Source organism: Pocillopora verrucosa, chromosome 13 (genome assembly GCF_036669915.1).
Source record: "Pocillopora verrucosa isolate sample1 chromosome 13, ASM3666991v2, whole genome shotgun sequence".
NCBI classification, from domain to species: domain Eukaryota; kingdom Metazoa; phylum Cnidaria; class Anthozoa; order Scleractinia; family Pocilloporidae; genus Pocillopora; species Pocillopora verrucosa.
The window spans coordinates 10,029,716-10,054,929 of record NC_089324.1 but is presented as its reverse complement, the minus strand read 5'-3'; the positions used below and the strand labels follow the sequence as shown (position 1 = coordinate 10,054,929).

General features: G+C 37.7%; 1 protein-coding gene across 3 annotated transcripts; it reads left to right on the top strand.

Annotated features, from left to right (window-relative positions):
* The first annotated feature begins 697 nt into the window (after positions 1–697).
* LOC131784181 (DNA excision repair protein ERCC-6-like 2) lies at positions 698–24,255 on the top strand. 3 transcript variants are annotated; one of them, XM_059100984.2, is made up of 24 exons: positions 698–925; positions 1,054–1,142; positions 2,942–3,017; positions 3,920–3,993; positions 4,396–4,431; positions 5,545–5,790; positions 7,053–7,156; positions 8,309–8,437; positions 9,263–9,355; positions 11,169–11,372; positions 11,798–11,910; positions 12,218–12,396; positions 13,749–13,832; positions 14,271–14,419; positions 14,876–15,001; positions 15,927–16,109; positions 16,617–16,858; positions 17,533–17,632; positions 17,895–18,134; positions 18,285–19,099; positions 19,651–19,748; positions 20,083–20,231; positions 20,763–20,881; positions 22,323–24,255. In XM_059100984.2, exons 1-24 carry the CDS (start codon positions 810–812, stop codon positions 23,245–23,247), a joined length of 4,689 nt encoding a protein of 1,562 aa, XP_058956967.2. In that variant the 5' UTR covers positions 698–809; the 3' UTR covers positions 23,248–24,255. The 3 variants fall into 3 exon arrangements, with proteins under 3 accessions (XP_058956967.2, XP_066016491.1, XP_066016490.1); XM_066160394.1 differs by lacking the exon at positions 5,545–5,790; XM_066160393.1 differs by lacking the exons at positions 2,942–3,017; positions 3,920–3,993.
* The last annotated feature ends 959 nt before the right edge of the window (positions 24,256–25,214 follow it).

The following is a 25,214-nucleotide window of genomic DNA, read 5'->3' as shown; positions in this document are numbered from 1 at the left end:
ACATCACAAGCCAGAATAATGCAGTTCTATCCCATTAAAGAGGCCAGATATTGAAACTTTCAGTTGCCATGTTTCTGTTGTGCATATTTTTGAGACTTTTTTTACCGAATGGATGTCACTAGCTGACGAAAAATGATTTTATACGATGCCGGCCTCGAAGAAATGCCAATTAGGCATGCAAAAAAAGGCCATGAGTAATTTTAGGATGAGTAGGGATCAGTTTTGGAGAGTTGTCCACATTTCTTATTATCAATGGAACTAGCTAACACTTTCACCATGACAAAAATCGAACACAAAGCGGCCATGGCTCAATAATGCGTAAAAATTTGCAAGCAAAAGATTCTGAGATATGAAACCTTACTTGGGTGAATGTAAGCCTTTTCCTCTTTTTTTGCACATTTTACATATCGGTAGTTTCATGACTGAACTCATGAAGTTAGTTGCCTCGAAGATACGGTATAACTCGAGAGTGCTCTCGGATCTGACTTTAGATAGTTAGACGGCAGGCATTTGGCCTCAACAAAATCAGAAGTCCTAATTCAAATATTAAGTATTAAGCCTTAGACAGTTGAGAGGTAGTAGGCTCATCACATAACCTCTTTATCTATAGAATGCGTTACAGTAAATCGGTCAGCGTTTAACCACACCTCTGGACATTCTTCGTCACCTTACACCACATAGAAACCAGCGGCGCGAAAAGTCAGAAACTGAACCTTTGTGCACGCAAAATAACGTCTGCGGATTTTTTAATTTCTCTCAATGAAAAGTCCACCAGATTTGAACAAAATGAGAAATTAAAGCTGTTAGAGATGGATGGCGACGGATCTATCACAGATGACGATTCAACAGAAGATGAAGAAGACTCAAAAACAGCTGATACTGAATCAGGAAAAAATGTAAACAACCCCAACGCTCAAACAAGAGGGTTAGTCAGAGGTTTTAAAAAAACTATCTTTTTAAGTAAACTTTCCAACTTAAAAATTAATAAGATCGATAATTAGAACTGAAGTTACATTTGTTAAGTTCGTCAATTCTCATTATTTGTCACATCAGTCACATCGATGTTAAGGTTGATGAGAGGAATGGCAATGGCGCAAACTTCTCAGCCTTGAATGATGAAGGGTTATCGACAGCTACATCAGGTTTGAAATTTCTTCGATTTAATTGTATGAGGTAATTTTTGTCGTTTGTTTTTCAGTCATTATATACATTTCTAAAACTAGCCTCTTGTGGCTCTCTAATATTACATTCCTTGACCTTGACGACTTTGTAAGAAAAGTAACAACAGTCAGAGAAAGTGATAGTTTATGGGAAGTAAGCATTGATGATAGGTAGTCACATACTGAGGGCCCATATTTGACTTATTAGTTTTTTCCAAGGGTTCTAGAGGCTGAAACTGTTTGTTTGATCATTGGAACAATGCATCTACAGAGTATTTTGGTCAAGGTTAAAAGAAAGCTTGTGGAATCATTGACTATTACAGCACACAATAAGGTTCTCACAGAGATCTTAGGGTCCACTGCTTACTATGCACATTTCCACCCTGCCTCCTGCCTCCTGTTTATAGTGGAAAAATGACCCATGTTTGGTAAGATTGGATGTGAGCTGGATGAACAGGGTGGTCAAGTTTCAGTACACTAATAAACTTTCTGAGTACAATGAGCAAAAATAAGGAAACCAAAATTATCCCAAACCTCTATTGTTTAGTTTTTTGTTCCTTGAAATATCTTTTTCTTTGGAAATGTTTTGAGGTGAGTCATGGTACTTAATAGTGAAAAACAATACTCAAGAAAAGATGAGTTTTAAGAATGAGGAATCAAACCTCAGACCTTTGGATTCCACCCTCCAATGCTCTACCACTGAGCCACAGAGACTCTACAGTGAGCGAGGTCTTTTACAAAGTTCATATGACATGCATCCTGCACACTTCTAGGATCAGCAATGTTGATAGCGTAATGTTTGTAGATAGAAATAGTAGAGATGGTAAGTATTGGGCTTGGAAAAGAAATAAGAACGATGTTTTTTGTCTTGTCACACGCATGGGACAAAGAAAAAATTCTTTGTCCCCATGAGGAATCAAACCTCAGACCTTTGGATTCCGTGCTCCAATGCTCGACCACTGAGCAACAGACTCTACAGTCAGCAAGGTCTATTACGAAGTTCTTATGACACATGTCCTGCACAATATTTCACATAGAAAGTCAGTATTTGTACATAATGTAAGCCTTATTTTTGTGTACTAGGGGCAGTTTGTTGGGCTTTATTTTAGAACATATTGCAACTACAAGTAGGCCATTGATTTTGAAGTCTTTATTAACCTATCAATTAGTCATTGAATCAAAGACCATTTCTTCTGAGTCATTAACCTGCCAAAGGGAGCTCATTACCTTTAAACACCTCCATATCAAAACATGAAACAGTTGTATTCTGCTGGAAAGACTTGATGTTTCTGCTTCAAGTCCCTCATCCTACTCCTTCAAGGTTCAAATTCCTGTCCCCTGGGCATGGCTGACAGTCATATGCCCATGTGTAACCCAGGGGGAGGGGGAATGTTTAAGCTTTGAATTGATTGGCACAATATTGGTGAGAAAGTTAAAAACATCTTGTAAGAATACCAAACCATGCAATTGATTGCATTTCCCACTGTTTTGTTGTCCTCTGGGAACTGATCTATTATCTATTGCAAAGGAAAATCACGGAAAAGTCATTGTTAGGTATGATCATATGGCTAGCTACAACTCTACAAGTGCACATGGGCAATGAAATATTTTTTAATCATTTCGTAGAAGCTTATATTATTATTAACTCTGTGAATTTTTTAATTAAAATGTTTTTTTTAACTTTCAAAGTGAATTCTAAACTCTGTCCTAAATAGTGTTTTGTCATTATATTGTGAAAGAAAATTTTTATAAATGTGTAAAATTAACTGCCCCTTTTCTAGATTTTAAGTCCTTTACTACAGAGGACACTACATTCTTTAATCACCTGAAAGGAAATGAAGCTGAAGAAACCATGAGGTTGGTATTGGGTAATTTCTAAGAAAATAATATTGTAATACATGTACCTCTAAGCTCAACCTTTTTTCAAAGTCACTACATAAGTATTTGGCAACCTAAAGTCATATAGTTGTTGCCAGAAGTAAAAGTGACACACATTTTATGTGAGACCTGACCTTAACATGCTGAAACCAATAAAAGAGGCATATCTTTACATGAAAAAACCAATGAAACATTAATGAGGGAGTGAATAGGAGTAAGCAAATGTGCAGATTGGCTGTGATTTGAAGCTGTTTGCAACTGACACGGGGATTTGTAAAAAAGGTACATGTTCCTTGAGCTTTGTGTGTTAGCTAAACAATTTTTGAAAAATTGTCCACACCCTTTTTAAAGGACCTTCTACCAACTGTAAGGAGACTTTTTTTATCTCTTTTATTTTACATTTTTAAACAATTTTTTAAACATTTTTTTTTTAGAGAAAATTTCAAACTCTATCAGTGAGCAGCACTTTGCAATCAGTTACAAAAACTGTCTCCAGAGTGCACTTCATTGGTTTAGTTTTAAATCTTCAATAAAACATTTCTGATCATTGCTGAGCTTTATCACAAGCAAAATACAAGATGCTGGTCCAAAACATTGATGAAAATTGCAAACTGCTGCAATAGCAGGATCTGCAAATTCTGTCAGAATCCTGGCAAAAATACTGTCAGAATCCCCTGATCCGTTTGCTTACTCACCCCCTCTTAAAGATAAAATTAACAGATAAAGCCTTAATCTGAAAAAAAAATTAAATACTGTAAGGACCCCTGAACAATGAAGTGCCTGTATGAAACAGTGTTTCATTACATCAACTTTTAAATGAATGCAGAGGGCACCTACAGATTAATTAAAAAATTGTTCTGTGGTTTACAATTCTTACTTAGATTTAAGTATGGCAACTATGAAGCAGTTACCAAAAGTCCTCAACAGGAAAAGGCAGATTTGAGATCAAAAGGAGGTATTAGCAGTCTTCAGTAGTTAGGCAACTTATGTTTACATCAGTGCTCTTTTTAGAGGGTGTCATATTTCTACTTCACCCTTGAATCAAAAGAGAGTTGTAGAGCACATTTTCTATTAGAGTTTAGTAGAATTGAAATTGTCAATCTCATGTTTGACCTGCAAGCACAAATTTTAGTCTTGATTGATGTAACTTGTACATCTACAGACCAGAACTGGGAGAGGTGATAAAAGTGAGTTAGAAATGTTGGGAATATTTACAAGTCATTGATAGCATATTTGAAATAAGCTTGATTGTAGATGTACAGTACTTGACTGTAGATGATCATTATTGACCAATTAAAGAGAAAGGTGTTTAAATATCCATTTCCTTTTAATGTTTTAAACCATTTTTGCCAAATAGATCATATGCAATCAAAGGCAAGGAGCAGAGGGAAAGGTATTGATTTTACAATATGTGTATTGTATTGTTACAATTATATTTTCCAGCTTGGAAGAATATCCATGTCCTCTTCAAGGAATTGCCAGAGACAATCTTAAACAATTGTTTCTGAGAATTCTAATAAATCTTTTGATCTCTTGAACACTTCAAGGTAGCAATTTTTAAAATATTACTCTCCTCACTTTATTTTCAATACATGGTCAGAACTTTCTTAACCAACTTGTTCCATCATGTGTTCAATTATTCCTAAAGAAATCAATTCATTTTACACTAGAGTCAGTTTATTTCAAGATTTGAAATAAAGAAAGAAAAAAAACAAGACTAATTATAAGGATAATGAGACAGGTTTCAAATGGTTGATAGACAAATGTTGATATCTGTACTGCATGAGAACATTTGTAAGAATAACCAAATTTTACAGAGGATCATGTCCTTTGGGACACCTCCATTCATGGGACACTAACAAGGGTCCAAAAAAGTGTTCATATAAACTTTTTGTTTCTTACTTATGACAAATTACAGACACCTCTATTCAGAGGAAAGGGACACTTTTTGTGGGTTTCAAAGTCTGGTGTTGACCTCCATTCAGGAGACAACTGAGCCAGTCACTCATGTCTACAAGGCGTCTAAAATTGCTATTGTTCCTTGGTATCTTTGTAGAGATGGAAATAATCTCTCTATTAAAATAGAAGATTTGAAACAGTAAAATATGATTTAATTAGTTGTTCCAGTTACCAAGATGTACTCAGCAAACTCTATTATGTGACTGTGTATAGCACCAACAAAAAATCAATGTATACACAAGATTGCAGACATTTCTGTTAATCATATTTATTTCATACATCATATGGCTGCTTGAATTGACATCTACAGGAGTTTCCAAGCCAAAATAATAACGGGTTGGGGTTTTTTAGTTAATCATGAGCAAAAGACCAAGTTAGTCTCCATATTCAGAGGCCACTTTCTCTGGTCCTTGAGGTGTCCCCTCAGTGAGGGTTTTACTGTATTTAGTACCTTGTGGGAACCAAGTCAATCACTCACCTTTGAGTTAAAGCTTTAAGAGCATTGAAGCCCTTGGGTTTTACTCAATATTCAATATATTTTTAACAGGGAAATTAAATGTTTCTGTCCAGTATAACAACAAATCACTTGGTAGGAGGACTTCAGTGAACAAGAAAAACAGTTCCTCTGTCATTCAGAATGTAGAGGAGGAGTGCAAAATAATAAAACACAGCAGAAATTCTGCTAAATCACCAAGCTCAACAGCAAATCCAGGAAATACAAGTTTTGAGAAGGCTAAATTGAAAATCAGTGAGAGAAATGAGTCATATGTGGATAATGAAATGCTAGCAGATGGTAAGCTATTCAGAATAAACAACTGGATTGGCTCATTGTTTATCTTTATGTTTAGTGTTTGTTGTGTTTATCCTTATCTTTGGTGATAAACTCATCCTTCATGGACAATGCATCTAACATAAAATCTACATTAGTCATGTAGGAAGAGAATGAAATGCCTTCATTGATACACCTACCACACCCCTCCCATTCCTCTGAATTTAACAATAATGAGGAGAAAGCTTCAATCTCAGTCTTAAGTCACCTTCTCAGCTATCCGTGTAGTTCTATTCAATGAAATTATCAGTACCTTCATGTTTGAGTGCTATATTTTGGTGGTGCACAGGCAGCCCAAGCTCCAGCTGTGAGATGATAGTCATGCAGAATAAGAGTCATGGCCAAAATATGAGTTTGTATGGGAATATTTACAACTGCTCTTTGGAATAAAACTTGAAAATACAGTCAATCTTTCAATGAAAATACCTCACCTTACTTTCATAGTGCACAGCTTGTTTTCTAACCACTTACTTTGAAAGAAAGACTTTCTCTTAGGAGTAGTAAACCTAGAAATGGATAACTTGCTAAAATTGCTTATTTTCAACATAGTAAGTGGTCAGACAACAAGAAATGCTCTGTGGAGATAAGGTTAGGTATTTTTATTCCCTATGAGTAGTTGTGAATAATCCCTTACAGACTCTTATATTTTGTTTGTAGCAAGGCCCATGGGAAGTATGAAGTAAATGCTGTGTTTTGATTGGTAGGCAAGATGGGCCCATCTTCCCCACTTGGTATTGCCTGCTCTGATCCATTGCAAAAAAAAAAAAAAAGGGCATGGAGGGGACTTGAAAGTTCATAACTGTCAGACTATGTCAGCAATGAAGTCACAAAAAGTGGCAGAAGTCAGTCAATACAAAGAAAACATGAACAAGGTTCCTGGGTTTATTGTGCTACAAACACAGTTGTCTTTCTTTCCTGGCCCTCAAATCATTTAAACAAGTCATTCTTGATTTTTACTAAAGCAAAATCTTTTTGCAATATGAAAAATCCTTTATTGTCCAAGCTTGTTGGTTTAAGATGGCTGGATATTAGCCTTGTTCTCTTTTGGCCTTTTTATGGACGTTGACTTCATCTTGGTACATCGAAATGTAAGGAAAAGAACTTGGTCAATATCAAGTCATCTTGACCTCCCACTTGGTCAATAATGCATGCATGTATGCAATGCTTACTGATGTTCAGGAATATTCGACAATTATTGTACTTGTATTTTCATGTTATTATAACAGGTTTTGATGACCAAGACATGATAAGACCATCTTTCACAGAGCCAGCCTTGGGTCCTTCAGTACCTTTTATTTTGTCCAAACCTGGAGTTGTTCCAGTGATTCAGGTTAGCATAATCATGAGAAAATATCATATACAATCAAGTCAGATCCCAAAATCCATTTGTTAAATACTGAAAGTACTGCACCGTCCATGGGCAATTCCTTTCCAAAATAATCACCCTCTCAATTCCTTCAGACTGTACCTCTCTTCCCTAGATGTACCTCATTCTAAGGGTGAGCACTACTTTACTATTACTTGGAACCCACAAAAGTGTGCTTTTGACCTTTTAAGGAGTTTTTGTTTTCTTACTTTACTCCCCTTAGTTTTGTGGAGTTTTATTTAGGTATTTAAATATTTTATTATTGTTTTTTGGAGTTAAGTGGACATTTGTTTATAATACTTGTCTGTCTGTTGCCAGGATGGTGTTCATTTCAATATTCTTCCACTAGGCAGGGAATACTTAAGATTTCTTTTTAATGACATTAAACCATCCGTTGGTTGTGGTAAGAGAAACAAGTGAAGGACAAATATGGAAGTAATTAGTAATTTGGCTGAGCATGTGGGACCAGGTTGATTTAAATTCAGACTACAAACCTCACATACATACCCTTGAATTATACACACTCCATCTTAAGTCTTAATATGCTGGTCATAACTTAAAATTCGGTGAAATTACAAAACTGCTACAAATTACCTTTTTATTTATGCTAACAGAAGCTTGGTTTTTTCTACCAAAAAAGTTTGCTCCACTTCCCTCTCTTTCTAAATCAACAGTATTCATGATTTTTAAGAGCTAAGGGGAATTTCTTTTTTACCACAAAATTTTCCTCTCAGATTTAACCAGTTCTGGTGCTGCATCAACCAAATTAAGTAATAAACAGTGCTTCTTCAGATTTGAACTTTTTGTTATTGACTCAATTAATTTAGAGATCTTGTTATGCCTCATGCCTTATTTTCAGATTTAATGTGTTTCTTATTCTTAATACTCCTTGCAAAGTAATTATTTAAACGACGAGGCATTAAAGCTGGCTGTTTTGGGCAATTTTGAGCAATGAATCTTCCCTTTTTGTGGTAATGCCACATTCATTAATTCCATCAAAGCCTGAAAATCTCCAGATACACAGGTTAGAATTTCATGACCCCATTATTTCCCTCATCTGAATAGACAATTGCACATCTTTTACCAGATATTACTAACGAAGATTTTTTCCAGCAGATTCCAGCAACAATCAATTCCTATTTGCGGCAATATCAGAGAGATGGAGTCAGCTTCTTGTTCCAACACTACTCTGAAAATACTGGCGCCATTCTTGGAGATGACATGGGTTTGGGTAAAACGGTTCAGGTAAGAAGTTTATCTTAATTACCTCAATTACCTTATCACATAATGAAACCAGGTAGGTTTTTTATTGCTGAACTAATCCTAATTCTCTGAGGTAACTTCTTGAGAAAATTTCTTATTTGAATTTTGGAAAATGAAATCATCAGCGTTACTGAATTAGTGTTTAGCTACACTGTAATTGCCTTGGAGGAAATAAATGTACCGTGTATATTCTCCTGATTGTATAATTTATGAAATCAAAAGCATAAAGTTGTAGTAAAACTTTGCTCACGAAACAAAGGTGATTGCTGATAGGTTTTGCAAGGAGAAGTACCAACTTGGTCGGTAAAAGCATTGCTTTCCATTTCCCCAAGAATTATATAAAGTAACATTGCAATTCGCTCTTTTATTCGATTTGGCCGCACGCTTCCACCCACAGAAGTGGTAAACGTTTAGTTTGTCTTCACAAAGAAACGTAGTGGATTTAGAAGGGAGAATTGCAAACTGATTGTGAGCTTATTTTTTTTGCAGATAGACGTAAGTTAAAGTCAAATTTTGTGCTAGGAAATTCTCACCCTTTTTTGAGATTGTTGGAGTTCAATATTATCCGTCCAAAATCTTAGGAATCTTAATCTTAGCAATATTACTTACTCAGTAATATTGAAGACTCAAGTCTTTTTCAGTTTCCCTCTTAAAATTTCGCAAATTTTTTCCTAAAATATTTATAAAAGCAAGAGAACAAGGTACCCGTTTATTTTCCAGGCATGTTTTATAAAAGAAAAAAAACAAGCCTTGTTTAGTGTCCCGATCGTATGACTAATAATAGATCATTTCACTTATGATTTCCAGGTTATTTCCTTCATTTCTGCCATTTTGGGTAAAACTGGAACCAAAGTTGATATATTCCGCAAATTCATGGATAGAATGGCGCATGAAAAACAGGTTAGTTTCATATAATAGAGGGGATATGCAAAAACTGATTCGCATCATCTGAGACTGAAGGGTGAAAATCTAAACAAATTCCCTTTGATTTTCTTTACAATGCTCTCCCTCATTGGTTAAAAAACGCGCCTACTTTATATTTTACCGATAGCATTTGTTAATGTTCCTCCGCTTACTGCCGATTGCGTTAAATTAATTTGTGTTCTCATCGGTTAGATTCCTCAGTCTTTTCGCGCTTAACGCTGTATTCTTGTCTTCCCATGAGTTCTGATTGCTCGAGTTTGGTGCCTTTGCTCTCAATTGCCTTCTGCGTTCCAAAGGATCCTTTTTGTCAACAAGACACAACCGATGTGTTGTTTAATCTCTTTAAAATGTCCTTCTTGAAGTAAGAGTAAGCCAAGGGGTTGACAGCAGACCTTTAACACCAAGATAGGGATTATAAATTCGTGATCATTGCATGAATTTTGACCAGAAGCGAAACTAAATAATATGATGCAACGTAAATAAATTCCTTTGCAAAGAAGAAATATCCCTGCTATTATTCCCATCATTAAAGCAGCAGCTTTTTCCTGAGGTTTGAAAAAAAAACCTGATGGCTGAAGCGTAACTGTTTTGCTACTTTCAACTGCGATCGGTATCATCCAAGAAAAGGAAATCATTTGAATGAAGTGGCGATTCTTCATAAAACTCAAGTATTTGAAAGGCTTCACAACAGCCATGAAGCGATCAAACAGCACAAATTTATTACGGATGCGTTCGCAAAAAGGTTTCTCGCAAAATACATCACAGAATGTTCTGGGGTGCACCCATCTAACTTTTAGCTGGTGAATAGTGACTGCCATTCCGACAGAAATCAGCGACCGCAAGTGAAACAGTATTGAAGAAAAGCCACAAACAACCATTACAACGTTTCTAATCACTGAAGTATCAATCTGGATTTTAAACTTGAAGATATACTTCTTTTACCAACATTATAAACTTTAAAGGTTATGACTTGCAGACCGAGTGCAACGAGGTCCGTACGTCATGACCGAGAGCCAAATATTTCCCGTCCGGCCCTCCCACTCGGTCAGAAAGCATTTTATCATATGATCAGTAAATGTTGAAAATTTCAAAATTTTATTCCAACCCTTATAGGACGTACTTATATAAAAGAGAAGGGCACGCACTGGACAACTACTGAAAAGATTTTACGGAAAAAGCTCTTTTTTTCCGAGTAAGAACGAGAACTTATAATTTATTGAATGGCAATACACATTTTCCCATTTATTATATTTTTAGCTGTAATCCGCAATTTATAGATTCTCAAAAACTATAAAAGAGCCGTGTTGGAGCAGGGCTGGACAGCCTTTTTTCTGAACCGGCTCACGTTAACTTGTTCGGCCCCACACTCGTCAGCTTTAAGTATGTTTTTTCTACGGGATTGCGCCCGCGGGGTCTTACGGGTCATTTGATGATTGGTTTTAATTGTTACATAAACCTCGCACGATGCTGTGGATATTCCTGATCCAAGCTATGTGTTTGAAGTTTCTTCTCTGTATTAACCTAATCAATGACCTAGTTCACCAGTGAGTTCTCTGTAGCTCAGTGGGTGTCGAAGGTCTGAGTTCGACGTGTCGAAAGAGAGATCGTAAGGTTAAGTCTGCTGGTTACTTTCTTTATCCCACAACAGAGTTCATAATAAAACGTATTTCTCGATGGATCTATTCGCCTCTTTGCAAAAAGAAAAAAAAAAGCCATGATATATTTGGATGTATCCAGCTTAGTGACGTCTCTTGTAACTCTTTATTTTATCTTTTTTTGTTTCAAATAGGAAAAAGTCAACCCAGAGACAGGTACCTTTCTGGTTGTAAGTCCAGGCTCCGTCATGTTCAACTGGAGGGATGAGCTAGAAACATGGGGTCATTTTAAGACGGGTCTCTTTCATGGTACCACTAGGGAGTCCACTTTAGATAGGGCCTCTAGAGGGCGACTAGATGTAGTTCTGACTACATATGAGACCATGAGAAATTACTTGGTGAGTTCATGAAGCCCCTTCTCCTGATAATGAAGCCGAAACATTTTAACTCCTGCGTTTGCAATCCGTGTGAATCTTCCCCATCCTTTCAGAAACTAGTTTCAATTTCGCGTATTCTTACTGCTGTTGGGCTCGTTTAATCGAGTGAGATGTTTTATATGTTATTCTGTTGTCTAGCAGTTTTCAATAGCTCTTTCATGAAACGCACGAAATAACGTTAGGTTATGTATTTAGGAACTTGCCAAGTTCTAAAGTGAAGTGGTCCCAATTTGTTTATTGAGGCGGAATTGAAGTAAGAATTCGGTTCGCAACAGTTGGAATGTGAAAACCTAGTTCCGTATCGGAATGGATGGAGAAGCAATCTGAATTTCCAAACCGACAAAAGCGTGGAAAGTATAGTTAAGTTCTTTTTCCTTTCTCTTTAGACTGATGTGAACCGACTCAAATGGTTAGCTGTAATCATGGACGAAGTCCATCGCCTCAAAGATCCCAAGGCTCAAATAACTGTGGCTGCTAAAGCTCTCAATGTGAAAAGAAGGTAACCCCACCTAGGAATTACCGTTACCTGAAATCACACAAATATCGATAATTCTGTCACACTTTGTCAAGGGACCTTCATTGTAGGGTGGTATTGTCTTAGTACTTTCTCAAAGTGGGTCACCTTTATTGATGAGATCTTGGGATGCAATGCCAATTTGTTGAGTATTAAATTATGCTCCAACAATTTGATTATTTGCCGACGTTATAGTTGAGAAAAATAGTGTGAAAGGATGTCGTACTGTGTCTTGCTGAACAATTCGTTGTAGTTCAACATTGTTTTGTATAATTGATTTCCTGTACATCAGATATGGCCTCACAGGGACCCCACTTCAGAATAAACTGGAGGAGTTCTGGTGTGTGTTGGACTGGGCAAACCCAGGAAGTCTGGGATCAGCCAAAAACTTCAATCAGGAGTTTGGCAAACCCATGCTGAAAGGACAGACTTTTGACGCAACTAAAAGAGAACTGGCTGTGGGAAGAAAGAGTGAGTTCTTCAAGTTTACACCTCATATTCTTGGCGGTGGCAACTTAGCCCGGAAGTTTTGTGGAAATCCACTTATTTGGCGAATTTGCGATATTCAGTATTTTGCGGGGAAAAAAATCCGTTTTGCGATAACCGAAAGTTCTGTAGGACACTAAGTTTTGTGATAATGTAGTCTAATCGTATGGATAAGTGTAGTCCTGAGAAGGACTGTTGCCGGTAGTGGTGACAGACGTTTCGACAACCTGAACGAAAGTTATCATCAGTGTCACGTGAATGGTTGTGGTTAGTCAAATGTTCTAAATCCAGTTCGTTTCAACTGATTTGTCGGTTTTGCCGTGATGATGTTGGGTGTAAGACAAAAGTGGCGTAAGTTGGTCGAGATTGTTGTGTTTCGATCGGTCGGTTAGGTGGTCCAACAGTCTTTCTGAGGGTTACACTTACTCGGACGATCAGATTGCACTATCACATGTAACCCCCATGAAGTTCAAACCATTTACTGTTCAATAACTTTTGTAGTTTTGGGGGTAGCAGTAGAACATTGATGAGGAACTAAAAGCTGTGCAGTCATCTCGTGTTCCTGGTTAAATTAGCGTGCACTTTAGAGTCTATAGATGTAAGACACATTTCACTGAATTTTTCAAAGTCTCAAGGGGTAATATGTGCTTCTTGAAACGATGACGCAACAGCTGAAGCAAAGAGAAGCCTACCTTTATCCCTTGCCTACTCCCTGGAGTGTTTTCATGTCTTCTAATACTTATGCGGCTTATTGGTTTTATTTATTATTTTCTTCGGTAACCCATATTTACGGCTCAAGGACAATCATCAAGTCTTACTTGCTTGCTTGCATCGACAGACTTTGTGCTGATGGGCTTTTGATAAAAGAAGACTCCATAAAACCTAAATCAAGTTCGTTCTTCGCAACTTGAGTGACTAAGTCGGTATAAGTGTTCAGTTAGTTTTCCGTGATCTTCTCGTGTCGCCCGATCTAACGAGATCAAAATTGACAATCTTATTTCCAACACTCCGACACGTTCTTTATCGAAGGGTTTTTGAAGACGGGATTAACCATTAAGTAGCAAACAAATATTTTACAAGGAGGCCTCCTGTCGCTCAAAATGATTTTCGGAAAATAAAAAATAAAAAAAAATGACACGCAAAGACTAAGATTAAAATCAATGGAAAAAATCTTAATTAAGGAACAAGGTAAGAAGAGGTTGGTGAGAGACTTTTTTTTACCTCTTGTTTAAAATTATTTTTGGCATCAATTTTCTTTGTTACAACCAAAAAGTCTCCCGAGGAGTTTCACCGCTGCCCTTTTCAATCTTATCTTGTACTTGTTATATTTTACCAAGGATCAAAAGATCTTCAAGATAGAATTGGAAGATGGTTTCTTCGAAGAACGAAAGCGCTCATTGCAGATCAGTTACCTAAAAAGGGTAAGGTGCGGGAAAGAGTTTACCTAGGTCACGTTGCTGGTTGGGAAGTTGCTACGTTTACAAGAGTAAACAATTTTGCATTTTTGTCTGGAGGTAAGAGGCGCTGGCCCATTGGCTAGCGTGCTGGACTCCGTTTTGAGAGATCTGGCTCCTAGTATAAATGGGTAATGGGGACGCTCATAGAAACCTGCTGAAATGCAGGAGTGACGTGCGATAACTAAGTAGTTTCGGCATTTTGTATCACTTAGCTCGTGTTCACACCCTAAATTCAGTATTTTTGTGATGGTGGACAGTTCGCGCTAAACAGTGCTTGGATAAACCTTTGCTTTTGCTTACAAGTTGTCTAAAATGTTCCAAACGATTTTGATACTTCTGCTTTGGGCTATACTAAACTTTTCAACCGTTTTTTTTTCTTTTTTTTTTCTTTTTTTTTTTAAGACGAGGCAGTGGTGTTCTGCCCGCTAACGCCTTTCCAGGAAAATGTTTACCAAACCCTTTTACAGAACCCGGATGTTGAACTGATCCGCAAGAAAAACTTTCCTTGTGATTGCGGCAGTGGACAGGATAGAGGCAAATGTTGTTACACGGTAAATTAAGTTGCTTAGTTTTGACAAAACTCTCAACTGAGTCGAAGCTAATGGATGATTACATTGATTTCGCTTTGCTGTGCTGTTACTCTCTTTACTTTTGCCTTTTTGTCTCACGTAACTCGCACCATCTTCGCAATCAATCGGACGGAAAACTTAAACTTTCACTAAATATCTTGTAAACTCGCGTGTTCCCATGTTCAAGGCCGATGGGATGTGTTTTAAGTTCCATTAAGCTTTCTTTAATACTTGTTTACCACCAGCCTTTTTGATTTTTTAGGGTCCGGATTTCAAAATAGCACCGAAACTTAAACTTGTTATAAAGGCCTTTCGATCGATGAGTTTTTGCAGTTATTAGCACCAACAGTAAGAAAAAAAGTTGGAATCAAAAAAAACTTTAAAAAATTAATTTCGTCATTGTTGCCTTTTTTTTTTTTTTTTTTTTTTGGCGAAAAGCTCAGCTCAGAGTTTGAGGACATCAAGACCGCAACCATGCGGTTCTTTCAACTGCTGTTAAAAGTTGCAAATCACGCCGCTTTGTTGGCCCCAACCGTCAGACAATCACTCGACCAGCAAGAAAAGGTACATTACTGTAGATGATGAGCAGATAACTGAGTGGAAGGCAGATGAACATAGGGGGCATGTTGCTAACTAGAGGTGGCAGCTAGATAAGACTGCAGGTGGCAGCTAGATAAGACTGCAGGTGACAGCTAGATAAGACTGGAGGTGGCAGCTAGATAAGACTGGAGGTGGCAGCTAGATAAGACTGCAGGTGACAGCTAGATAAGACTGGAGGTGGCAACTAGATAAGACTGCAGGTGACAGCTAGATAAGACTGGAGGTGACAGCTAGATAAGACTGCAGGTGGCAGCTAGATAAGACTGCAGGTGGCAGCTAGATAAGACTGCAGGTGACAAGTGGGTAACTGAACTGATGGCAGGGTCTCATAGCAGTTTTCAACCCTCACCTTGGACAATTTTTCAAAAACCTTATGTTAACATGGAAACCATCTATCTTCTTGTGATATTTTTAGAGACGATTCACTACCCTTTTTGGCTAGTACCGCTAATGGCCTAACTTAGAAGTACCATCAACGGGCCTTATTTATTCTAAATAAGGCCTGAAAAAGTTAAGGCGTGTACGGGATTTGAACCCATGACCTCTGCGATACCAGTGTACTACTCTACTAACTGAGCTAACAAGCCAACTGGGAGCTGGTCATTATGTTAGTCCGTAATAAACCCTTGAAGTGTCGAATCATTGACTGTAAATATCTGAAAATCATATATGTGAACTGCGGTAACTGTGGTAACTACTATAATTGGCTTTGCAGTTGATTTTTTTTTTTTTCAGAAGTTTTACGGAGGGAAGGGCTGTTTAAGGTGTTTAAAGTGATCAAATCGTCGAGGTGGTGGGATTTTAGAGTGGTCCTCTCATTCTCACAATTAACTCATACGATTTGAGAGTAAAGGTTAAGTAATCGTTTTGCTTGATTTGCCTTCCGCAGGCCAAAGACCTTTGTTTGCGTGTATTCGCAAGATATCCAGAATTTTCCGGATGCGCAGAAATATCGTCGTTTGAACTTTTATCAGACCCAAAGTACTGTGGAAAAATGAAGGTACTTGAAAAATTGATGAAGGTTTTTCAAGAAGAACGCAGTAAACTACTTCTCTTCTCAAGATCCACGCAGGTAGGTATCGTAAGAACGCTGTTCATGCCACTTTAGTGGAATAATTCGTTCGGAATATCGGAAAGCTAGTCAAGGTTAATGGATGGATATCATATAGTACAGCAAATTAATTTAGCTTCAACCCTCCTCTTATCAAATTCATCTTTTGGTTATTTACATTCATCCGCTGAAATATGGGTAAAGAAAATAAAAAACGGGCTTTTCTCATCTATGACGGACCATACAAAGGCCCATGTGCCTGTAGTTTCCTGAGCTTTTCCCCGTTTCTACAATTCAAAGTGACTGGTAAACCTAGAAGATGCCAGTCCAGCATGCATCTGCCTCCCTTTGTACCGGTTTGCCAGTTTCCTGTTTTGCGTTTTCTCCTTGACTGAGAGAGGAATTGTAATAGTAAAATATTTTGTCCAAGAACGCTGATCAGGAAAAAAATGTATAAGTTCGTTCCAGGTTCCGAAAGAACATAAAAGCTGTATATCCAAAGGATGTATTTCTATAACATTGTTTCAGCTGCTTAACATCTTAGAGGAGTTTGTAATCAGTAAAGGACTGGTGTACAGTCGTTTGGACGGAGGAACCAAGCCTGCAGACAGAACCCGTTTGGTACACGAGTTTAACGTCGACCCAAATATCTTTTTGTGTCTTATCTCGACTAAAGCGGGAGGACTGGGACTCAACTTCACCGGAGCTAATATTGTTATAATATTTGACCCCAACTGGAATCCGTCCAGTGACTTGCAGGCACAGGACAGGTATTTAGATTTATTTAGATTTAGAGTATGATTAGCGTACAACTAGGAGTGGCCAAAAGCTTAATATACCTCTTTTTAAAACAGCCTCAGGACAAAGAAAATTTTATTACAGAACTATTGGACTTTGAAACAATTTAGATCCCTTTTTAAAATCAAGCCGTTCGGTTCAAGTTTTTAAACGTATCTTAAAGAATAAGCTTTTAGACAATTTTGTAAATACTCCCTAAACTTCATTTATTTTTAGTATTTTTCTCGACTACAAAGTTTAGATAATGTTGTAAATGTTTCTTAAATTTAATTAATTTTAATTGTGTAGTTATTAGTAACTTTTTGTAATTTAAATAATTGTTCCTGAAAAGCCCCATTGGGGAGGTAACAATAAAGTATGTATGTATTCGATGGCATGTTTGCTCTGGAGCAGTTTAGACTGGGCTGAAAGCAAAGTAATCACGGCAGACAATCCTAGCACATGAAATGGGTGACAAGCAGTCAGTGATAACTCCCAGCTAAAATCAGCTGATAGCCTGAGGCGAACTAAAGAACAACTTTACTTTTGGATTTGATTTCGGCCTTGGGCAGTTTCTGATCCAAGAGTTACTATCGGACAGGTTTTTTGTGCTACTTGTGGCGTCTATGATTCCCAAGTGGTAGAATTTGTCCTTTTTTTTTCGCAGGGCATATCGCATTGGACAGCGAAGAGATGTGAAGGTCTATCGCTTAATATCTTTGGGGACAATCGAAGAAATGATGTATCTTCGACAAGTTTACAAGCAGGTTACTTTCCCTTATATGGCGTTTGTTGGTGGGTCCTCCCAATTTTTTTCCTGCAGACAGGCAAAAAGCATACTTGGTGATGCCCCCCTCAAGTATAAAAAAATAAACCTAGTGATAACCCTGGTTGGAGAAAGGGTTGTGAAGGTACAATATCTTGCTCAAGACCGCAACACAATAGCTCGGCCCCAGCGCTAATCACAAAGGTACAGCGTCTTTAATTCGCAAGTCAGTACAAATTATAGTCTCCTTTCCTTTGATGTAGCAACTGGCCAGTATGGCGGTCGGAGGAACAAACGAGAGGCGATACTTTACAGGTGTTGAAGGTGACAAGGACAAGAAAGGCGAGCTGTTCGGACTCGAGAATCTGTTCTCTTACCGTGCTGAAGGTGCCAGTTTGTCCAAAGATATCATCAGAAGAACAGAGGAACTAGAAGCTGGATATAAAGTTGCAGAATATGAGTTGGCAAACTTCAAGGAATGGGAAAATGCCTTAGAGGGGGAGGTAACAGAAAGAAGTGGCGTTGAATATTAAGTCACTTTTTTGTTGATGCCCTCCATTCATCCGAAACCGTCAAAAATTAAAGCACGTCAATCCGAGTGCTCCTCGATTTGCGTCTATTCGTTATGAAGCAAAATATGTTTTCTTTTTTAGGACAATAACAGCTCTGCAAACCTGAAACTTCACGACGATCCTTATAACATTGAAGAACTCGCGTCACAATTTGTTGATGATCAGCAAAGGACGTCATCTCGAATCACTTCAAAGAAACAATATTCTGAGAACCGTTTTAAAGGTATGTCATTGAAGAATAAACTCATTGAAGACCATAGCGGTTTTGCTGAACACTACGGGGATTCCTTTAAAAGAATGGAAAGTAAGGGTATTCATGAAGATGAGAAAGGCATTCTTCACGAATTTGACAACAGTCAATTGTGTTCAAATGACAATGACGATTTTCTTGAAACGAAAACTCATAAGAACAAGTTTGTCTCCAAAAATACGAAAGCTAAGAGCTCTCTGGAAAAAATTGAAACGAGGAAGTGCGTATCTGTTGAGCTGTTCCTGGGATTAGAAGACGATAAAGGAGCAAATAGCTCATCGCATAACTTCACGAAAGTCAAAGAAAAAGCAAGCGTTTCCTGCACGAGAATTCCTGCTTCGATCGAGGAAGAAAGTTCCGATGTTATCCATCCTACTCCGAGTTGTAAACGTGGATCTAAATCGATAATAACCAATACAATTGGTGCGGGAGATTCAATCGACCAAGGATCATGTAGTAAAGAGAAGAAACAAAGTGAGATGAGGAATTCATCCAGAACGTCTTCGTCAAGTGGAGAAGATGACTCCAACGAAGGCTTGTTCTTCAAGCGTAAACGAAAACAATCAGCACGATTTTTCAGAAAGAGGAAGCATGCAGAGATGTCGGCGAAAGCTGTACTTAAAGATGGTCAAGGGAAATTTCGAAGGTGAGAGTTCATGCATCCGCCTGTTAGTTCAGGGAATCCGAACCAAACCTATTGTATCGAAATTGTTTCAGCTTGACCCGGCTTTACTTCATTGAGTTTTCTTTATCAAGTGCCATCGATCGTTCTGTCTTCATTTGAAGTGAATTTTGTCCTTGACCCATTCAATATAGTTTTCATTTTGAGGTGAAATTGATAGGTAACATGACGGGCGTCTTATTGAGCACCTGGGCAGTATTCCCCTCATACACTCCCCACCCCAACCCCATTTTTAAACCTTTTGAGGGATTGAAATGAGCTCTTAGGCAGTATCCTCCTCATACGCTCCCCACCCCACCCCCGTTTTCAAACCTTTTGAGGGATTGAAATGAGCGGGGCAGTATCCCCCTTACACTCACCCCCTCCCCGTCCCCTTTCAAAAAAAATTTTAAAAGGCTGTAACTTTTTGGCAGCTTTTCGGCGCTTTTCAGTCGTTATTGAGTTGTCTCTAGAGCCACTAAAGCCATGATAAGTAATGTAATTTTGACTTTACTTTTTTTTTTTTTATTGATAAGATATACAGGACAGAAAAACTACAACAGCAGGGTCGACAACCATCCTGTAAGAGAGGTAAAAAAAGCAAGGAAAGAAAACACGGTGGCAGAAATTCTGGGTAAGTTGTACAGGAACAACAAGCATTGTCAAAGACGCCGAATCACAATACCAGTATGTTGGGTTTTTTTTGACGACGTTCAAAACCACCATCAACTAAGAGGGAACAAAAAATATTAGTTTGCAAAATGGAAAAACATCACAGAGGTGATAAATAGGAATGGACGAGTGAACGATGAAAAAAATTAATAAGGATGGCAAATAAGACATTGAATACAAAAATTGTAGCCAAATTCCTAAAGACTGAGGTAGCTCTACTAAGCGCCATGACGTTATTTATCAGCTCTTCGTTTGTTTTACTTTTTGTTTTAATTTGTTTTTTGTTTTCACCGCAGAGTCATGTGGAGTGCATTACACACACGCCAATCGGCATGTCGTCGGACCAAGTGAAGCAGAGAATCACATGTCAAAACAGGCACTACAAGATGTGTTTGAGCTCAAGCAGTTTTCTCAGCAGCCAGCAAATTGTTTTCCCGCCTGGGAGGTATGCACCCGGAATGTTTCTTTTCCCTAGATCAGTTTGTATGCCATTTTAACAATGTAAATGGATGAGAGATGTCTTCAATATGATTTTTATTCCCAAGGGCACGTGGATATCTTTTCCGATCAACGAAAATTAGAGAATAAATTAATTCCCCAAGCTTGTCGCTGGATCCACGTTGATCTGCGCGGGGGGATCTTACAGAGTTTCCCTAGCTTTGCACCCGTGTTTCCGCGCTTTTTGGTAAAATCAGCATTATAATTTTCTGAGTTTTTTTCCTTTTTAGATAAATTTAACTTAAGTGTATTCGAGAAAATATTTTGGCAGCAACAAAGCCAATACTTTGAATTCCTTTCATAATCTTGCATCTTGTGATGTAAAAAGCGTCTGGCCTAGCATGTTCGTTAAGTCAACGTATCATTTTTCGTGAGAAATTTTTTAACGATAACCTCGTAAGGTATAATGCGTTGCTCTGTATCCTTGTTTCAATCCCTTCAAAATTTCGTTCCACAATTTGATCATCATTGTACTCAGGCCAGCGATGAAAGTGATGATCTTGGTGAGGGCAGTCACGACAAGCAACCAGAAGCCCTTTGGCGCGCACAACGACCGGAAATGGAGACTAATCAACCCAGTCAATCAATACCGCACAGGTATAATTTCGTGAGAGACTGTTATAGAAAAATGTTGATTATATCCATTTAGAAATCACTGGTGATCCTTGCAATGCGATTGGCTCTCAACGGCGCAATTTATTTACGAATCGCACCATTTTTTGCTCTAATTTGCATCTTTTTCTAAAAAACAACAACCAACGACCAACAACCAATCAGATTGGCTTGTTTAGAATAAGTATAGGAAATCGTATGAACGCGAGTGCATCTCGTGATTTATGGGCACGAGTGATGTTTTGAAAGTTCTCAAAATTGCACGAGCCGTAGGCGAGTGCAATTTGAGAACTTTCAAAACATCACGAGTGACCATAAATCACGAAATGCACGAGCAGGTTCATACGATTTTTTATTTATTATATACTCGACAAAATTACTCCATCGCGCTACTCTGCACGCCTTACGTACTACAAAAAACACTTCAATGGGTTCCAAAATGCTCACATGTTTTATTTGAACCAATCAAAAATGTAATGTTGTGACAGGTAAATCAAGCGTGAAGTTCTTTAAGTTGCTCAACGATGTTTTGGTTTGACAAAGCAAACCGGCTGTCAGCCATTTTTTTATAATTTGGTGTTCAAATTTGGCACTTCCCCGGTGTTTCCATGACAACTTCTCCGTATTGCACTCTATAACCTCTATTGCACTCTATAACCTATTTATGCATTCATCATTGACCAATCAGAAACGCGATATTTTGTTGAGTATATAATAAGCGATCGAATTTCAGGAAATGAAAGACAACTTTAGCAACTTGTTACAAACCAGCTCAATATTGGATCAATAAAATATTTGTACTTACTAAAGAATCCTGCATTTGAGCGACTGAATTTTGCGATTTCAAAATGTATGTAACAATGTGAAAAGTGAACGTGTCATGCAATTTTGGTCTGAAATAATACTTGTGATTTTAAATCAAACCTGCGTTGCGTACTCTTCGATTTTAAAATCACGCGTTTGATTTCAGACCAAACTGCAGATGATAGATGGAGTGAGTTCTTTGTCTAAGAGGAACATGTTTTCTCGAGTTTGGTTTTCTTGTTACGGTCATCATTGTTGTGCTTGGTTACGACACCCACCCACTTCGCAACTTTCGAACTTTTTCGTCTTTTCTTCCTTACAACTTTACACTTTCAGTCAACGTGAGAGAAACCTTGAAATATTTGTATGGTGAGATAAACAAGGACACGGATTGCGAACGACAAAATTTGACTAACTTCTGTTAGGCATCCTAAGGTTACATAGATTTATCTTTCTCTAAAGTGTGATTGTGCAAAGAAAGGTTATTCTCTCTGTGGTATCTTACGTCAATTATTTTTCTTTTTTTTTTCCCGCAATAGTGAAATGTTAAGGCTTCTGATAAAATCACTCGTCACAATGAAGAAAGCGAGAAAAATTTTCAATCTTTCCTGTTTCATTTTAGATCAAATCAATCCGCGCGGGACAATGACACCACGATAAAGAGAATTGGAAACAGCACTGTATTTATCGGCTCGACTCCTCGTGGAATCCGTCGGCGACATTTTCAGGAAATGTCGAACGCGTTCGGATTTGTCTCTGAAGTCGACCTTGCCAAAGCTGTCGTGGATTGCAGTAACTGTGAAAGGCGTGAAATGTTGAGGCGCTTTTACGTCCACAAGAATCCAAATTTATCCGATCTATGGAACGTAACAAGAGACTTTTTTGCTGGACGCCAAAACCGAAAAAAGGCCGTTAAGGATGGCGAATGGTCTGTCGCGAAGATGCGGAAAAGGTTGATTCGTGAAACGTCCAAAAGATCGAATGGGAAGTCAAAGCCCCTGCAAACACATTTTCATGGTAAGGACGGGTGTTCTAAGGATAATCTCGAGAGAAGAATTCACCATCACTCTGGGGGGGAAACTTCCCGAAGTAAAAAGCCAAAACTTGCTGTGGCTTTGAGTGGGAATGAAAAAGTCCCTGATGAGAGTCGTCTTGAAGACTTTGTAGGGAACAAAGAAAGAACTCATCATGTTGATCGGAGAAACAGAGACGTGCCTCCTGCAGAGGCAGGTCATTCTGTTGGACTTGCGCATGTACCATCGATAGCAACAGCTCCTGATGAAAATTATGTGGCAGAGAACCAAGATTCTAGTTTTGAGAATGACAATCCCCTCGTTGCAGTTTCCATTTTGGATCAATTTCTGATGCATAACTCTTCCAGCTTTGACACAAAACGAAAAGAGGATAACAACAGAGGATTAGATAAGTGTGAGCCATTAAGTTCTAAAAGAAAGGAAGACAAACAACTGGACAATACTGAACGAAAAGAGCCAACTGAATGTAGAACGAAGGCAAATAGCACATCACTACTAGATGAGTTCATTTAGGAAATGCTCAAGGTAGAATTTTACACCAGATTTGATGATTTGATAAACGACTAATAGGTTTCGATCAAGGGTTTTTCGAGTTTTAGAGGTTTTTATGAGAGGCCAAGGTGGAACTGGCTGTGAATATTTTTTACGGAAACGATACGATTTTATGGTTTGACCCATTGTGCCAATGGTTTCTTAAGCATACAATAAAGACATTTTTTAAAAAGCATTCCTGCAACCCCCCAAAATTTAGAGCACACGGGCAGAAGTTATTCGGCCCCCTATATGTCAGTTTGAAAATAGTTCCTGTGGCGTGATTCGAACTCTTGTCTTTGATGACTTTCGTTGTATCCGTTGCATACCCGCCATTATCACAAGCTGCAATTTTCTTAATCTGGGCCCAGTTGTTCAAAGGCCGATTACCGCTAACCCATGGTTAAATTGTATTCCGGGTTTCTTTATTTCCCTATTCAAGAGCTCTTTTCAGATAATTTTGTCTATTCTGTAGAGCATCCTATAATAAAATTGTAGGCAAAAAGAACTAGACTGAATTATCTTGCACAGCTTTCAGATCTGAAATCAAATTTTATACCAACCCTGGGTAATCTTGACCCAGCTTTGAACAACCCGGCCCGGCCCGTTTTTTGAATGTATTACTTGTTTAATAACTATGTTAACCGACGTATATTTTAATTACTGGCAATACTCCATATCAGCGAATCAACATCACATCTGTAAACTGTTCTCTTTGGATATCAATCACAACTTCCCCTTGATTAATCACTTCAGTAACAACCTCAATTTCTTTCTTTGAGGCTTGAGAGTTACACCAACCATCTCCGACACGAAATCGAGCTCTCTTGGAAACACAATTTTGACTTTCAACGTTGAATAAGATTTAAAACCATTTTTCGGGCGAGAACCGCTGCCTCGTTAGATAAAATCACGGCGTCGGGGAAGAGAGAAGAATTTTTTTTCTTTGTTGCCACACGCAGACTTCATCTACAAACAGACTTACGTCATTTAAACTTGTACAGTTTTTATTTAACTATTTTGATTAAAACCTGTCTGCACGGTAATTTTTTCCACTCTTGCGGCTTCCTATCTCGATAATTCGTACGCATTACAAATTTCATGATTTAAAATGTTTGTATGCTGTCCTGTGTAGCCAAAACATTTTACGATAAAATCGGCATAAGGATTTGATTTCATCCATCTGATTTTTATCAACATTTTTGTCTATATGATTAAAATTAAAAATCGTTTTAGTTCCTTTTATATATACATAGATATATATATATATATATATATATATATATATATATGTTTCGATTATTTTAATCAATCAGTCAAAAATTCTAATTTTATAAATTCATTGTCAAAATTGATGAATAAGTTCCTCCGTTTAGACTTTGGTAAGCCGACAACGTGAGATGTAGATATATCAATCGAACGACCCCGTGTATCTTCAAAATTAATAATTCTAGAACGGTTTGTAATATTTTGATTTGTTACCTTGAGATTTAAAGTAGCTGCGGATGCCTTGAGGCCGTCTTATGAATACGTGTTTCTTGAATAATCAATTCACTTACATTTTTTAAACCGAAATGTGATGCATCCGAAGTTACTGTACTGGCATGAGGTAAGTTTCTAAGTTTAACGGTTTTTTCATTATTATGCTCAAGATTGCTTTCATATTAGTATTTGTTACGATTTGTAAAAGAGTTATTTAATCTATTCATACCATCGTCGTGAATCTTTTAGACATAGGATTTTTATTGTTGACAGGATCAATTACATCCATTTTAACCTTCTCATTGAAATTGATGATACCATTGTGAACCGTGTATATCTTATCCCAAGCAATAAGATCAACAACAGCAAATACTTGCAAATCTTGAGTGTCACTAATACCAGCTTTATTTTTCAAAACCATGTCAATCATGAGACAATTCTGAGTCACATTGTAATATTTATGTAGA